Here is a 16,462-nt window from a genome sequence, read left to right on the forward strand (position 1 = left end):
CACTGTTTCCTCACCCCTCGATATTACTTCACATTCAATGAACCCTCAAACCCAGAGGCGGTGTTGGGGGAGTCACAAAGTCAAACGCTACATCGTCTGACCTCTGAGGTCACCTGAGTGCCAGTAGTATCTTTGACAGCAGAGCTGGATTCCCTTACTAATCTTGGCTTCTAAGCGTCTTTGCTGAGCTCCCTAATATCCTCCGCCGGCAAAGACTCAGGGAACAGGCCTGTCGTGTCAATAAGCATAAGAAAAAAAATGCAAGTGATGGTGTCATTCAACTTTATTGAAAACATCAACTCTAAACAGTCTCAAGATTATTGCCGCTATTTCCCACAACAAAACTATATATTTTGAATGAATGGCAAAATGTATCCATGAAGTGCAGCAGTCCACTGACAAATCATAGCACATTTTAAGTTATTGCATGCTTTGTTGTTTGTCACTATATATAAGGGAAAAGTGGTTCATTTGAGAGAGGCACTCATCCATATTCAGGTTTACTACATTCACGGTCGTATCCAAATGCCATATAGAAAAGCCTCCTGGAACACGAAATGGCAAAAAACCTGTCTACACATTTGGCATCAGTACCCAAAAATAAATAAATAATATATAAATACTAAATAAATTAATGAATAAATAAATAAACTAGTATATATATATATATATATATATATATATATATATATATACTAGTTTATTTTTTAGTTTATTATAGTACAAGTGACGTCAGTGAAGGTAACGCATATCAATTCTCCAGGTAAAGAGTCTTAAGGAGTCTCAGGATAGTAAATCGGGATCAAGCCAAACAGTAAGCTGTAGCGGGACAAGATTACTGCCATGGTTTCCTACCAACTTTAGTCACAGTTGAGTTCTTGTTAACTGTGGCGGACACTTAGGCCACGATGGAAGTGAATGAACAGACCTAGAGGTGAGGAATGTCTGCTGAAACAGCTAAACAATGAACATTAAATCAAATAATTTAAGTAACTGGCACTCAGATTGATGACAGTTCAAAAATAAATACACTGCCTGTTGAGAGATTTTACACCACGGATGACAAACACTTAATTTGCCTTGTAAAAAAAAAAGCATTTAGCAAGAGGTGCCACGACTGAACCTCAAAGTCCTTTGATATCGTGAAAGGATGAGAAACAAGGCACATATCCTGGGGAAGGCCGACCATGACTTGGTCAAACTTACAAGCAAGTACAGCCTGCTCATACATGTGCAAACGTTTGGTATGTTGATATTGTTGAATCTGCAAGGTCTCTCCAAATACCACATGCCTTCATTTGTAAGGCATGTGAGTCTTCTTCTGTTGCTTGATGAACCAGTCGCACGGCCTGATGTCCAGTTTAAGCTGGTCCAACACCCATGGGTCTTTCTTGGCACCTTCCATAAACTCCTCCAGAGAGATCTCACCTGGGGAATTATCAGTTACTATTAATCTTCAGTTACACTCAAGATTGACTGTGTCAATAGTGGATTTCACAGAGTCAAACAAACTTTCCAGTCCAGTTCTATCTTTCTTTTTTCTGAATTCTTTCTGAATAATCCTCTTTCGTTTTATTTCCTTGAACCCTATCGGGAAATCAACCTTTTCAGAGTGCGTTCACGCTGAGGAATTAAATCCTTTTCCAAGAACCATCTGAGCTCTCACTCCGGATCTTTGGGCAGCTCTCGGGAACCATTCTCTTCTCTCCCTTGCAACAGGTGTAAGCCTCAGCACTGTGATGAATTAATATGAGAGTTCATCATCAACGCATTTTCACTCCAACATTAGTAGCGAATGAAAGCCTGATTCACAGTTCTTGTCATGGGATGGAACCATGTCAAGGTCGGTTGGTTAGTGTGGCCTTTTAGACAATCCCTGGAACTGATGTTGCTAATGTTGATGCCTGTGACATCAGCACATTGCAAGCAAACCAGCTCCTTGTTTCCTCTGTAAAGTCAAGGCACGAGACAGAGGCAGCAAATGCAGTAGCAGCTTCAGCCTCTTCATAATCTGAAGACAAAGACCAAGAAGTCTCAGAGGGAGTCTGCAGTGAAGGACATGCAACTTAGACCACATGAATAATGTGGAATAATGTACAATGAAGTTTTCTGAAGCAAGGTTTATATAAGATATTATACATTATAGGTAGGTTTGCAAATCCTCAAAAATAAACACGCAGTCTTTGTGAATGTGATGCTAACGCCTCACAAGTAGGAGGTGTGTGAGAGGAGAAAGACAAGGAGCAAACTTGTGTGGTGAGCAGAGTCCAGTGGTCATATGGGTGAGGAGAACAGGGGGAAATCAGGAACTCTGTGGCAGGTAGCGGTGGATTTTGCTAAGAGCGTGGCGATGGTTGTGATGAGCATGAAGGAGGCAAAGAAACTGTCGAATAAGCACAGATAAAAGAAAAAAGAAAGTTTGCTAAGGCTAAGGTAACAGTAGTGAGTTGTAGGTGAGACAGGATAACAATGACGGAGAGGTGGCAGGGTGGGATTTGACAGGAAATGAGGTTCAACAAGTGAGATGGATCAAGGACAGGGGTGATACTGTCATACTGAATGCAGTGACTGAGAGAGAGGGCAGCGCGGAGACATACACGTAGTGCGCCAAGTGTAGCAAGGTGCAAGTGAGGGCAGCTCTGAAGTGGATGAAGAGTGGAAAGACAGTTGGCCCCAACAACATCATGGTTGAGGTCTGGAAGTGTTCAGGACTGGGCAATCGTTCCATCTCCGCATTTATCACAAGCATACTTCTTGATTTAGAGGACAGATTCCAGCAAGGCAGAACATAACTCTGTTCTTGGTATATATTTCAGAATTAGTTCATTATTATTATGATTATCATGACTAGTACGAAGCAAAAGCAGCTATAGTTGAAAGGCACACACTCTATGATAAAAGCAATGAACAAACTTACAATCTTGGTTTTTGTCCACCATGCTAAATATTCGATCACAGATATCGTCGACATTTTCTGAGACGTCGGGATCATGGTGCCGCTTTATCTTGTTTATGATCTGGAGAAAGTAAACGGCAAAACATGAAAAAGTGTCACAAATTGAATTTAAGTGCATGCACCGTATAGTGAGAGGTAAATATTTAGTATACAAAATAAAAATGGCAATCTGTGTTTTTTTACAGTAGGATTTTTAAAAATGAAATATTAAATAATATCTGGTTATCTGAATTGTCGGTTGTAAAAAAGTTGACTGGGATTGTATGTCATCCTGAGTCAATGAGGATTTATGACGCTGATTTGTAGTCTCTTGCAGATGATGATGAACGAATGAATGAATACGAACAGGCTGAACTGCGACTGAGACACAAGAAATGTCTTCAAATCGAACCTAGATACATGTAGATGTAGTTGACTGAGATAGTTACTTTAAGGATGCGTCTCACTTCCTCTTTTTCCAGACAACCGTTTCCATCTCCATCATAGACTTTGAAAGACCATTTGAGCTTGTCTTCCAGCTTCCCCCGAAGAACCAGATGCACCGCAGCCACATACTCCATGAAGTCCAGTTTCCCATCCTGCAGAAACACAGGAGCTCAGGGATTAAAATGTCATCAGTGGTGAGCGCTAACATGAGTTGACTGGTGATCTAAGAAAAAAAATCAGTATTATTGTGACTTGTTTTGGTTGGCATCAGTGGAAAAAATGGACTCTGGTTTTCCCAGGAGGAGCAAGATTATCGTGACAAGCTGCTGTTTCCGTCGCTGAGGGCAATCCTTCTTTCTAAATCTATGCTCCGTCATGTGCCAAACACTCAGGTCAGAGCTGCTGCTGCTCTTTAAAGAGCAGCATCATCTGAGGTCTTGCTTAGGAGCCCCAATGTCACTGTGTTTGGGGGAACAAAAAGGGCGGAGCCAGGATGTGTAACATGCCTCAGGAATATTTTCGGACTCAGGGACTTCAAGTTCTATCCTCTCAATTTTTGGAACGATTAACTAATATTCAAGACAGTGGTGCTTTAAGCTAAAATATATTTGAATAAACATTTTTGTTTTAAAAAAAAAAAAAAATCTTATTAGTCAAATATAGCTAAACATTAAATCTAAATAGTGTCTCGTCATTAAACAAACAAAAAATATGGCAGTCCGCAGATGAAAAGAGTGTTGTGGGAAATAAATAAATATAAAAATAAATAAATAGAACCTGTGACTGGTACTTACCTGGTTGGTATCGAAGGAGCGGAAGACATTGTCCAGATAGGCAGACTCTTCCTCCATGGAGACGCTGTTAATGCCGAATATTCTCTTGAACTCATGGAGGTGTAGATTCCCACTCGGACACTCGCTGGTGAACCTGCGGTACAATTCTTGGATATTCTGTAGAGACACTTCATGGTCAGAGCCCGATTGTGCCTGACCCATATTTCACAGCACACAACCAAAACGGACGACTGTGAGCAGGGGGTCAAGAACAAACATCCATCCTCCATAAATCCAAGTTCCCCTTGGTCCAATCTGTGCTGCTAAAAATATGATGCCATCACTAATACACTTTTGGCCAGTTCCGCCTCAGTATCCGAAACCATTCTCAAGTCCAGTCGTTTTGATCCTGGAAAGAACAGCTCTTGGGAAAACTACACTGGTGTTTTGCTTCGTGGATGGAGGCCACGCCCACTTCTTATTCCGATTAGCCATGACGTTGGAATTCCTCCTCCGCACGCTTTTAATCTTCTGATACACTCCAGTTTAGCCAACCTGATTCCTCCAGTGTGACGTGCCAAACTTCACCTGTAATTTGTCTGGCAGGCTGCAACTTTCCATGTAAGGAACTTGCAGTTTCCTGGACAGCAACTGTGTGAGGTTGAGCAATGCTGTACAGATAAAAAAAAAAGATTTTAAAAAATCATGTCATGTCATGTCATGTCATGTCATGTCATGTCATGTCATGTCATGTCATGTCATGTCATGTCATGTCATGTCATGTCATAATGAAATTATTTTTGTCCATGAGTCTAATGAATGATAAAAAAAGCGAATCCTCATGAAGTACTTTGCCACTTTAAACATTTTGTCATTGTATTTGTCATGATGCCTGTCAACACGTTTTATTTTGTAGCTCAACTTCCGGTGCCTGTGTTTTGCTTTTTTCCTTCTGTCGGTCTTCAGCGGCTTCTGATTGGAGCTGGCAGGGGATTCCCAGCAGATTTAAACCAACACATCCACTGTCAGCATGTTCTGTAGCCGGTGTCATGATCATATCTTCCTCCTCGGATGATCTCCGTTCTTGTTAGAGTACCTTCGGTGGGCTTTGGATTTATTAGCGACTATTTTACCTGCCAGTTGAAGCCCTGCACACCGATTTTGTAGATTAAGATCTATCCTTTGTAGTGTTTGCAGCATGTTGAGCCACTTGCCTGACTTCACCCGACTCCTTGGTACGTTTTGACTGGATATTATCTTCACTGTGTTGACTTAGCTGAACTTGATGGCTTCCTCTGACCTTTGATCCCTCTACCGGAGTAACTGAGAACTGCACCTATGTAAACATAGCAGGCTCAACACACAACAGGCTCCACCCACCATCTATCTATCTATCTATCTATCTATCTATCTATCTATCTATCTATCTATCTGTCTGTCTGTCTGTCTGTCTGTCTGTCTGTCTGTCTGTCTGTCTGTCTGTCTGTCTATCTGTCTGTCTGTCTGTCTGTCTGTCTGTCTGTCTGTCTGTCTGTCTGTCTGTCTATCTATCTATCTATCTATCTATCTATCTATCTGTCTGTCTGTCTGTCTGTCTGTCTGTCTATCTATCTATCTGTCTGTCTGTCTGTCTGTCTGTCTATCTATCTATCTATCTATCTATCTATCTATCTATCTATCTATCTATCTATCTATCTATTTGTCTGTCTGTCTGTCTATCTATCTATCTGTCTGTCTGTCTGTCTGTCTGTCTATCTATCTATCTATCTATCTATCTGTCTGTCTGTCTGTCTATCTGTCTATCTATCTATCTGTCTGTCTGCCTAAAAAAATATTCAGAGCCAGAGAACAGGTTAAATAAAAAGCATGTATTATTAATACAATACAATTTCACTCCAGAAGTTCATATGTGTGAGCAAAACTGAACAATATAAAACTTCACTTCATGAAATCCAACAATGTTTCTAAACCATTTGGCTTGATCGCAGCTGTCGCGTGGAAGTTTCTCATCAAGTACACTTAAGTAACCACAGTATTATAGCACTATTCAAGAGCATAAAACCATCATATGTATTACAATGGAGTTTGATTTGGCAAAGATGATACATGTTCAACGGATGCAACTCGTAAATGAGGCATCATGAAACCGTATTGCAGGGTTGGTGAACAGTGTCCTTATTCTCAGAGGGCACTAGGTGGCACTCTTAGTTTAGAAATGATGTGAGGTTTCATTGAATTATATAGTTCTTCAAGTTCAAACATTTTACAGCAGACAGCCCCATCTGGTGGCCTCTGAATATCAGGACACTGCTTCATGAAACCTCATCAACCTCTCAATACCGTGTCATGACACCTCATCTCCCCGTCACTAGATTTAACATGAAATGCAGGGTGAACCCAGCTAGCTCCAAAGTGTCCAATGTTGACACAATGTATTTGGTGTTTTGATCTTAATACACATCCAGAACATGGGTCAATGAACACCTTGTCTTTTGTGTATTAAAACATTCTTTTTTTTTTAAACAATTATTACATTTCACTTTGAATAAATCCTCTTTTTTTCAACTAAAATGAACTGTTTGTGTCACAAAGAGCCAATTTACTGCCACATTTTCTGTTCAATTGTATTTATTTTCTCCCAGTGTTTGTTAAATTGCAATGTCAATTTGACCTGATATAAGTAAATAATTGTTCATTTGATATGAACTTATTTTTTGTTGATTGAATCATGAACGCATTTCCTTCCTCAAACTCTACTTGTTTTTGTTTTTTCTTTCCTTTGAAGATGTGACAGTGTTTGCTAACCTTATCATTGTATTCGCCAATATTCACTTAAGTTCATTTTGTAAAGCAACTGATTGATTTTTCAGTTTCATGTTATTGCGAAACTTACGGACAGAAATGTATTCAGTTTGGATTCAGCATTCAAACATGAATTAATCAGGTAACCAAGTAGTCAAGTTCTTATTCAAATGAAGACCGAAGGCCATGTTCAAAGATGTTTTCAGTGTAGCTCTTATAGTTTCCCAACTCTTTATCTGAATAGTTGAATCTCAACTGTATAAACATGTATGACGACATCAACACCCGATTTCCGAATTATGACTTAGATATCTGATTAAATGTTTTATTCGCTTCATTAAATAATTAGTTAAATAGTTAGTAAGATATATTGCCGGCAGTGATGGGTTCATGAAGTTTCATGAAACAGTATGCCGGGTTGATTAAACAGTTTGCTAATTTTCAGAGGCATCTCAATGGCGCTCTTGGTTTCATTGCATTAGTTGTTCAAGTCCAAACATTTTACAGCAGACAGTGCCATCTGGTGGCCTCTGAAAATCAGGACACTGTTTCGTGAAACCTCACCGACCCATCACCAGTTGCTGGTAAAGATAGGGATAATGCTTTTAATAGCTATTACTGGAGGTTGATGAGATTTCATGAAATGACTTCCTAACTTCCACAGGCCACTAGATGGCACTGTGAAATCTTTGGCTTTGAACAACACCTACGGAGGTCTGAAAATGAAGACGCTGTTTCATGAGGTCTCATCAACCCATCACTAGCTATGGCTAACATGAATATGACTACAGAATATGTTTAAGTTCCCTGAGAAAGAGCAAAAGTACAAAAATCTCTTCACATCATTCGACAATGCCAACGTCTGGACCAGCTGTTAAATTCCTGGTGAGTCCAAGAGGAAGGCGCTGCTCTCCAGCTTCAAATCCAATGAAGCTCCAAAACGGAGACAAACGCCTCTGACCCTGAGGTGTGAAGACTGAAGCAAAGTTGCCTCTAAAGAAAAGCCAGTGGGCTGTGTACCCACGATCATCATGGGGTCATGGCAGTTTCCCACAGTTCTGGATGACCCAGCCCCTGGCGTTGACGTCCAGCTTCAGGAGGTTCATCACCCACTCGTCCTTCTTGGCTCCCTCCATGAACTCGGACAATGATATCTGACCTGTAGAGACAAGGAGGCCGAGGTGTCATTCCACACCTTCACACCAGAACTGAAGGCTAGTGATGGGTCCATGACGTTTCATGACACAGTAATGTGCGTTTGAGGAGGTTTCATGAAACAGTGTCCTGGTTTTCAGAGGCCACCAGATGGCGCAGTCTGCTGTAAAATGTTTGGACTTGATCAACTAAGTCAAAGAAACCTCACGTCATTTCTAAACTAAGAGTGCCATCTAGTGGCCTCTGAACATTAGGACACTGTTTCATCAACCCTGCGATACTGTTTCATGATGCCTTATCGACCCATCACTACTGAACATTGTGACTTGGAAAGCATAATTGACAATGGGGACATCACACATTGGTGGCGTGAGAAGGAGTTTCTAGTAAAAAAAAAAAAAAAATGACAAGAGGCGGCTTGGGTCCCAGATCAAAGTTATTTGGATAATTCCATAAAACCAGTGGCTTTGTGGTTCATGTCCGTGTTAAAATGGATTTAAACAGATCAAAAACTGTCAGCGTTTTGTCAACCTTTTTTAAGCAACGGCACACAGAAAGAAATCCCAAGGCACACAACCAAAGCAACCTTGGCCTGTTGATATTGCAGAAAATCCCTTTTATTCTGAGGAAAAATTACAGCTATAGACATGTGACTATAGCATTTGCAGAAAAGAATACATTTGTAAAAAAAAAAAAAAAAAAAAAAAAAACAGGTCTGTAAGGTGATATTGGGCATTTTTTTGCCGCACGTGACGTCCTCTCACACAGAAAAAATCCCAAGGAAGGCGCCCAACCTGAGGTGAAGAATAGCTGCGCGGTGTTGAGATCTCAGAAAGTCCCTTTCATATTGTGAAAAATTGTAGCTTTGAAATTGGGTTCTGCGGCACACGGCACACTAGCGTACTGCGGCACACAGGTTGAAACAAAAACAAGTCATTTTTAAAATAAAAGTACACTTTCTTGTATGCAAATTATTATCCCTCAGATATATATACCACCAATGCTCAACTATAAAGACATTGTTTCTTTAAGGGGCATCACAGTCAACAGATGACATCACTCATATCTTGGCAGGAGCCAACCAGGCGAGTACATCCTCAGTTAAGGCAACCATTTGATCGTTGAAACCATGAACTCACCATCGTGATTTTCGTCGACCAGGTCGAAGAGTCTGTCACAGATTTCGGAGGGCGTCAGACTTACAGGACTTTTTTGGAGCTTTATTTTGTAAAGAATCTGAGCGAGAGAATCAGAAAATGGAGTTTGATTCTGCCTTATTTGACAAATGGTGAGAGCAGGATAAGAAACCGTTATCAAAGCAGGTACAGGGGACACTTCAGGGAGGCAGGGGACACAGCAGGGGCACTTATCCGAAAGGAGAAGGAGGGTTCTGACAGCGGTTTGGGAGATCAACGGTTAAGTCGCTGGAGCTACACCAGATAGATGGGTGTTTATCAGACGACATCACTCAAAGGGTTCTGACATACTGCAACGCGGGTCATCATTAACTTTAGTAGCAAACCAAGTCGCAAAATGTCAATAGGCAAGCCAAGCTGCAAACCTGATGTAGTCACTACTTTACACCAGCAGATGGCGGACACCTCTGATGTCTGTCTGAGCACCTTTCTATCAAAGTTGTGGGCTGTAAGTTGGAGCAAAGTGAACCGAGAAGCGGAGTATGTAGTTACACAGTGGGAGCAAATTTGACAGATTTGGATTCTGAAGTGGAACATTCACTCTCTGGTTAAGATGTTTATTCACCCCGAGAGACAGAAAGTGATGCTGCATGGTGACAGGCAGCGCAAACTGGAGGCGATGCTTTGCTTCCCTCAGTGACTTTGTGCCTTTGTTGGAATGTAAAAAAAAAAGGAGCGAAGCGATGTGGTGGCCAGCCATTAACACTGTTGCTGAGGGAGATGAGGACGAGTATCACCGTCAGAAAATCTATGGTGGCTGCTGCCTGGTGACATGAATTTACTTCGATCACTAGAAAAGAGTTGTACTGAAGATTTTTCTTATTTATGGTACACCTACATCTCTGACCGTTTTGAAGCTACTGCCTTTTGAAAGAGTAATATCAACGTTGATATTCCCATGGAGAAACTCTGGTGCCTAAAGAGTAAATTTATTATCAGCTGTTTATTCCCAGCCCTTCATTTAAATGGGAGAAAGTTGGATTATATGAGCTCAGGATTTGTCAAGAGGAGGTTTGGAGATGAGTCGTGAGACCTGCTCACATGGGAGAAAGCAACATGTGCATCTGACACTTTGAGAAGTTGAGGTCTGTCCTGATTTAGGATAGAATTTCCCCTTTTCATTTCAATACTACTGGTAAATATTAAGTCAGAACGGTGTTTAAAGGAAGTTTAGGCCGTCCAAAATGGTCACGGCGGTGACACATATTACACATCTGGTATTCAATCATTCAAAGGCTGCTTGATAGATGGCGTGAGCTTATTCATAACATAAGGAACTATGAAAGTAGCGTTTGATGGAGTCGAGCTAATATAATGATTCATTTAATATTTGAGAAACATCTGCTCTGCTAAAGACAAGGGGCTATTTATGTGCTCCCTGTTTGAGCTGCTTACTGGACCCTTTAAATAGGAGGCAGACTCTTGACCTCTCGTGTAAATCTCATGCGGTCCACGACCCTAGCTGGCGCTAAGCCGTGTTCCCTGGCCAACGCTATAATCTCAACTGAGAGGATTTGCGTTGTAAAACTTGTTATTCCATTTCATAACGTCTGCGTTGAGCTCTGCTGACGCAACATGACGAAAACATATTTGAAGTGGAAATTATGAGCCACAGAAAAAAGGCCGTCCGCTTGTCTCACCCTGATGATCCGCTTCACCTCCTGCCGATCCAACAGGCCATTGCCATCTTTGTCGTACATCTTGAAGGACCACTTGAGTCTGTCTTCAAGGTTCCCACGCAGAATGAGGTGAAGCGCAGCAATGTACTCCATGAAGTCCAGCGTGTTGTCCTGCAGACACATGAAGAACTGCATTAGATGAGGAACAGGGGGTGTGAATCTTCCCATGAAAAAGAACAGGTCTGTACGTTGTTGGTGTCAAAGGAATGGAATACGGTCTCGATATAAAGCGACTCCTCCTCCGACGTGCTCTGAATGCCAAATATCCTCTTGAATTCGTGCAGGTGTAAAGCTCCGCTCGGACACTCCCTCATGAAAATGATGCACAGGTCCTGAATCTGAGCCAGGTCCATCTCCTCCGAATGACTTTCTTCTTGTCCCATGTTGGAATGCTTTCAGAGCTCGATCACCCTTTGGGAGACAAACGCGTCCACATGTGTCTTCTAGCAACTGCCAGCAAACCAGCTTGACGCAGCTCCACGTTCCTCACCTCCTAATCCCTTTACGTCGCTAATCCTCTGCTCGAGACCAATGAACAGGGTCCAAGTGGGCCTGAAAGTCTGCCAATGTTGCTTTTCGCGTCAGCAGAAAGAGTCCAAGCAGTGGCATTGAGATAATTGAAGAATAGGTTGCATAACTCCAACTGTTTGGCACATTAGTTTGGGGCTCTCAGGAATGACACGACATCGATTAAAACTGATCAAGATGGGAATCTGATGACATTATTCTTTTTTTTTTTCCTGCTTCATAGGGCCGCAGCTACAGCAGGCGGACACACAACAACAGACAATCCAGTCACCAATAAACTCTGTATGTTTTTGGAATACTGGAGGAAGTGACCAGAGGAAACACAAGTACACGGAGAACATACAGGCTACGTTCACGCTAGAAACAAGGGTTTGTTTTTTTTTTTTGTTGGTGCACGCAACAGCTATATATATTTTATGCTGACTACACATACACAAAAAGAACTGGAATTAGATGACTCAACTAATCCTTTTTTTGTTTTTGGAACCAGAACGCCACCGTCCAGTCTGGAAATCAGTGTGTCACTGACTAAGACCAATACTTCTCACACGGACAATGTGACAAGCACGTAGCGCTCGGGCAGTTCTAAATTTACGCTAATAACCAACTTATGTGCTTAACAGCGACCACTCTCAGAACTGCCCTGAGTGGCTGTTCCACAGTCTATATTCAGGACGGTGAGTGGTTAAGGGGTCTTTAGTCTATTTTCAGGCTCAAGCTTGAAATGCCTTGGCTCTGGGGTTCTTATGCAATGTACTTTCCATTCACTGTATTTGCTCAGTGGTTCACATTCATAATCCTCTGACTGGACTTGTCCATAGAGTGACTTCCATGTTGTTTTTGTTCAGGAGACTAGACTGCTAAACAAACTGGAATACAAGGGTAAAGCTGTTGGGCAGCATGGCAGTTTGACTGTATCGGAAATAGTTTTGGGGCCACGTTGGGCTTTGAAATGGCACAGGTGACGACCCAAGCCATGGTCTCCTCAGAGTAACACGTGGTTGATCCGGATCACCAGAGCAATGTGGTCAGTCTTTTCTAAGATGAAAGGGACCGCCTCATAAGGAGATATAACAAAACAAGATTCAACATTAACTGACACAAAGTTCTCACTTTTTTAGAATTCTTCTAAGTTTTTTTCTTCATTGGTCCTAATCCTCTGCCCAAACAATGACCTTCCCAATACAATAAAAGAAAAGAGGGAACGGTAGTGTCTGGACACATGTTGGAACATGAAAGCAGGAACGTGCTGTACATGTTAAATCAGGTACGACTGACCAACTAAAACCCACTGACTCTTCTGAGTAGCCTATGCTACAAGTGAGATTGCTCAGGACCTGGCACCTGGAATACATGCTGAGACAAGATCTTCTTCTTCCTTCTCTTTCAGCTTCTCCCTTCAGGGTTGGCCACAGTGGATCATCTTCCTCCATCTCACCCTGTCCTCTGCTTCCTCTTCTCTCAAACCTACAAACCTCATGTCCTCCTTCACCACCTCCATCAATCTCCTCTTTGGCCTCCCTCTCCACCTTCTGCCTGGCAGTTCCAACCTCAACATCTTCCTACGTAACATGCTGACACAAGATTTGTATCTATATTTGTCTGTGGCACAGTGTAACATTTGATTTAAATGTGAACAAAACATAGTAGTATATAAAAAAAACTAATTGAGACTGAAATTTTATTGTGACATTATTTAAGTTCCTTCCTTATATTCTCAATTACTAAATAAGCGTGCACACCACAGTGTGATTCTTGTGGCGTTATGTGTGCTCATAAAATATCAAAGCAGTAATGTATAAAATGTGCAACAGTTTCATGCATAATTCTTTGGGACTTGAGGAGCCAAGTGCAGTATTGATGTTCAGGTTTCTCAGCGAGGCTGGAGGAGGCCATGTTGTCACCACTGATGCCATAACCACTGGACCAAAGTCATTGAGGCATGATGAAGGAGTGTGTTGTTCGTCTGGGCAATGTAAAAGATGAGCTTAAGATCATTTATACAGGATTTCAGTGCTTGCGTTGGAGGTTCAACAATCTCCATCTTTGCTCAGACAATAGGTTTTTCAACTTTAATGCAGCTGATGTACGCAGCAGATCATGGATGCAGCAGAGGCGGATACATGCATCAGAAAAGACTGAAGATGTGGTGAGTTGTACGCAAATCTAAATATTTATTAGCTTATAATGTAATAGCCATGTTATAGGATAATCTTGAGTGAGTATCATACTTATTTATTGAGTAATTTTGCCTTCATGACAAGGGGTGGGACCTCTTACAAGTGTCACTGACACCAACATCAAGAAACGTATACGGTAATTACAAAGTACTGGGTTTTTATTCCATGGATACATATACTACATAAAATTCAGTGTGATTCTGTCGAGGGTCCCGTGGGTGGGTCAATGCGTGGGTCAATCGCCGCCGCCGCCACCATCTTGTGATGTCACTGGAGGGACCAAGCACTGGTGCGTGGTGCAGTGACGCGGTGGAAGTAGTGGCCATATCAACGAATAATGAGGGATTTGTCCATGGTTTTTGAGGAAGAGAAGCAGGTTCATGTGAACTCCTTTTTATTCGAACCATGTCATTGTGGAAGACTGTTGTGACCGGATTCAGTGTCTAAACAGATCAGAGACAGGCGGCAACACTGAACTACGATGTAAATGTGATGTAAAACTCTGGTCAGAAGGGTCAGCAGGACAAACCTAGCATGCGTTTGGGTAAACAGTGGGACTGACTCTTGTCTTTTGTTGGCGAGCAGTGACGCCTCCTCACCCATGTTGTTTAGCTTCTGTTCTGTTCTTCACTTTAGTAAACTCTGGGTATTTGCAGTCAGTTTCAAAAGCTGTTTGAGGCAAACTTTCAAGGCAGAACGTGGATGGTTGCCACTCGTCTCTCATTCATTACATTTGCTTTGAATTTGGTTCGAAGAACAGGCTCTCACGCTACATGTCCTGCAAGGGTTCGGCATTTCTCCTGTGATGCTGACGCTGAAGAGCCTGTACAGTAAGGTGCGCCTACAGGACGCCTCAAAGACTTCTGGCTTTGACTCATGTAGAACTAAAGTTACACTTATTTCGCTTTGTGATTAAGAAGAATCACAATGCTTGAGTTAGTGTCGACTGTCAGAACGACAACCAAGACTTTCAAAAACTTTTGTTTTTACAATTCAAATTCATATTTATGTCAGTATTTTTGCTCAGTAGCATCCAGCTGAATTTAGTTTTTACGCATCAATTTTCCTTTTATCCCGACCATTTAGTTTTTTTAAATAAATACTGACATTTTGCGTCATATAATTGAAAGTCTATTTTTATTGCCGCCAAACTCAGTACGTCGGTTTAAAACGTTTAACACATTTACTGAAAAAGAAACCGAAATGCAGCGTTGTAGCCCGTAAAGTCTGCGTCACGTGTGCGCATGAAGCGTCGTCGAGTCGCTGGCTCCGTGTCACGCTTTATTCGGACGTTCAACCCGGTGTTTTTTCCCCCCAGCGAAATAGATATTTTTCCCCGGCGCCGTCGCGGTTCACGACGAGGCTGATAACGGGTTTGTGCATTTCGATGTCGGCAAAGACCCGAGTTGCAACGTGGAGCTGGTAAACCCTACATTTGTGTAGAAGTATGTGTTTACGTGAAATTCGGTGTAAAGCAGAGTAGGTTTTGGGGGCGCAGTGCCCGTTCCACATGCACACAAACGTCAGAATAGCACGCTGTTTACGGTGCTATTCGTACAGATGTTCGTCTTATTCAAATTCAACACAAGTTTAGTTGTCAAAATAAACATTAATGATTGATAAAGGATAGTTACAAACAGATTTAGCAAGCTAATTTGTTTTCTAGGTAGCGCAGTAAGTTGAGGCATGGCGAGCGAGAGCCCTCTTCTGTATAGTCTCCGTAGGTGAAAAGTTTGAAACATACGTTGATTAATACAGAATTAATAACATTCTCAACGCGGGAAAAAAAACAAAAACATTGGAGGATGCGGGCATCGATCCCGCTACCTCTCGCATGCTAAGCGAGCGCTCTACCATTTGAGCTAATCCCCCTGCGCTACCATGGACACTCCATATGACGTCATAAATCTAACAAACAGTCCGATTTGTGACTGCAGGGCAGAAGTTGCCTGAAACTCAGCAGGGCAGAAGCTGCCTGAAACTCGGTGGTGATCACGTGCGATTGTATGTGAAGGGAGCAGATTTTCTCGCTTCCTCAAGTCACCACTTATAGAGCGGTAAACCATCATGGAGGAACATGATTTAGATGTTAAAAAAACTCGTCATGTGCTGCTCTCAAGCCCGAGTCAACCCTCCCTTCATTTATGTTCGTGCTACGAAATAACAGTCGTACTCATACATAGCAACCGCGCACACTTTGGAAGAGAAGAACCTTGGTCCTCTGCTGACATCTACTGTCCTTATAAGGTGTTGCATCACAATTGGGACACAAAAGTCTAACCCCTCCCACCTGAGAGAGCTGGACCTGATCATGCAGGAGGACCAGGACTGGAGCTGCTGTGTGCTGGACTGGAGAGTCCAGACTGGAGGCTGGAGACTCTCAGGTATGGACAGAGGAGCAGAGCTCACTGACCGAGCTCCAAAGAGCTTCAGACTGAGAAGCAGAGAGAGAGAGGATGTGGGTGTGTGACGCTGCTCAGACTCTTCATCTGAACTGAGCACACAAATCCAAACACGTGACATGTTCTCCTGCTGGACACCAGTGGAAGCACCAAGGAGACAGTAGAGACTGAGCAGCTGTTTAGAGATTCATCTTTGTTGTCGCCAACACAGTTATGAAAGAGCCGTCCACTTAGCAGCAGGAGATAATTGTCCTGAAACATCTGAAGTCACATGGATCTGCTCTCATCCTTCTCTGTCTTTCTTCCTCCAGGCTTGACGACTGTGGACCAGAGTGGTTAAAGATCTGACCTGAAGACGTGTGAGT

General features: G+C 42.2%; 2 protein-coding genes, 1 long non-coding RNA gene and 1 other non-coding gene across 5 annotated transcripts; 1 reads left to right on the forward strand and 3 right to left on the reverse strand.

Moving 5' to 3' along the window:
* Positions 1–146: 146 nt before the first annotated feature.
* LOC128752290 (guanylyl cyclase-activating protein 2-like) lies at positions 147–4,587 on the reverse strand. 2 transcript variants are annotated; one of them, XM_053853355.1, is made up of 4 exons: positions 4,177–4,587; positions 3,385–3,534; positions 2,918–3,017; positions 147–2,383 (listed from the first exon to the last, which is right to left on the reverse strand). In XM_053853355.1, exons 1-4 carry the CDS (start codon positions 4,375–4,377, stop codon positions 2,337–2,339), a joined length of 498 nt encoding a protein of 165 aa, XP_053709330.1. In that variant the 5' UTR covers positions 4,378–4,587; the 3' UTR covers positions 147–2,336. The 2 variants fall into 2 exon arrangements, with proteins under 2 accessions (XP_053709330.1, XP_053709329.1); XM_053853354.1 differs by having other exon boundaries at positions 156–1,428.
* Positions 4,588–5,251: 664 nt separating this feature from the next.
* On the forward strand, positions 5,252–13,038 carry LOC128752295 (uncharacterized). The gene is made up of 3 exons (XR_008413651.1): positions 5,252–5,390; positions 11,739–11,884; positions 12,906–13,038. It is a non-coding gene; the product is annotated as an uncharacterized LOC128752295 (long non-coding RNA).
* On the reverse strand, positions 6,057–11,422 carry guca1g (guanylate cyclase activator 1g). Its single transcript, XM_053853356.1, has 4 exons — positions 11,176–11,422; positions 10,949–11,098; positions 9,252–9,348; positions 6,057–8,116 (listed from the first exon to the last, which is right to left on the reverse strand). Exons 1-4 carry the CDS (start codon positions 11,368–11,370, stop codon positions 7,995–7,997), a joined length of 564 nt encoding a protein of 187 aa, XP_053709331.1. The 5' UTR covers positions 11,371–11,422; the 3' UTR covers positions 6,057–7,994.
* A 2,456-nt stretch (positions 13,039–15,494) lies between the features above and the next one.
* trnaa-agc (transfer RNA alanine (anticodon AGC)) lies at positions 15,495–15,567 on the reverse strand. The gene has a single exon. It is a non-coding gene; the product is annotated as a tRNA-Ala (tRNA).
* Positions 15,568–16,462: the final 895 nt, after the last annotated feature.

This window comes from Synchiropus splendidus, chromosome 1, assembly GCF_027744825.2.
Source record: "Synchiropus splendidus isolate RoL2022-P1 chromosome 1, RoL_Sspl_1.0, whole genome shotgun sequence".
NCBI lineage: Eukaryota > Metazoa > Chordata > Actinopteri > Syngnathiformes > Callionymidae > Synchiropus > Synchiropus splendidus.

Bases quoted from the DNA above. Each gene is read 5' to 3' on its own strand.
- LOC128752290 (XM_053853354.1), bottom strand. From the start codon at position 4,377: ATGGGTCAGGCACAATCGGGCTCTGACCATGAAGTGTCTCTACAGAAT. The intron at 3,535-4,176 runs GTAAGTACCAGT...GTGTTTCTGCAG, and splicing joins GCTCCTTCGATACCAACCAG to GATGGGAAACTGGACTTCAT. The intron at 3,018-3,384 runs GTAACTATCTCA...TACTTTCTCCAG, and splicing joins AAGTGAGACGCATCCTTAAA to ATCATAAACAAGATAAAGCG.
- guca1g (XM_053853356.1), bottom strand. From the start codon at position 11,370: ATGGGACAAGAAGAAAGTCATTCGGAGGAGATGGACCTGGCTCAGATT. The intron at 9,349-10,948 runs GTGAGACAAGCG...TCTCTCGCTCAG, and splicing joins AGGTGAAGCGGATCATCAGG to ATTCTTTACAAAATAAAGCT. The intron at 8,117-9,251 runs GTGAGTTCATGG...TTGTCTCTACAG, and splicing joins GGTCGACGAAAATCACGATG to GTCAGATATCATTGTCCGAG.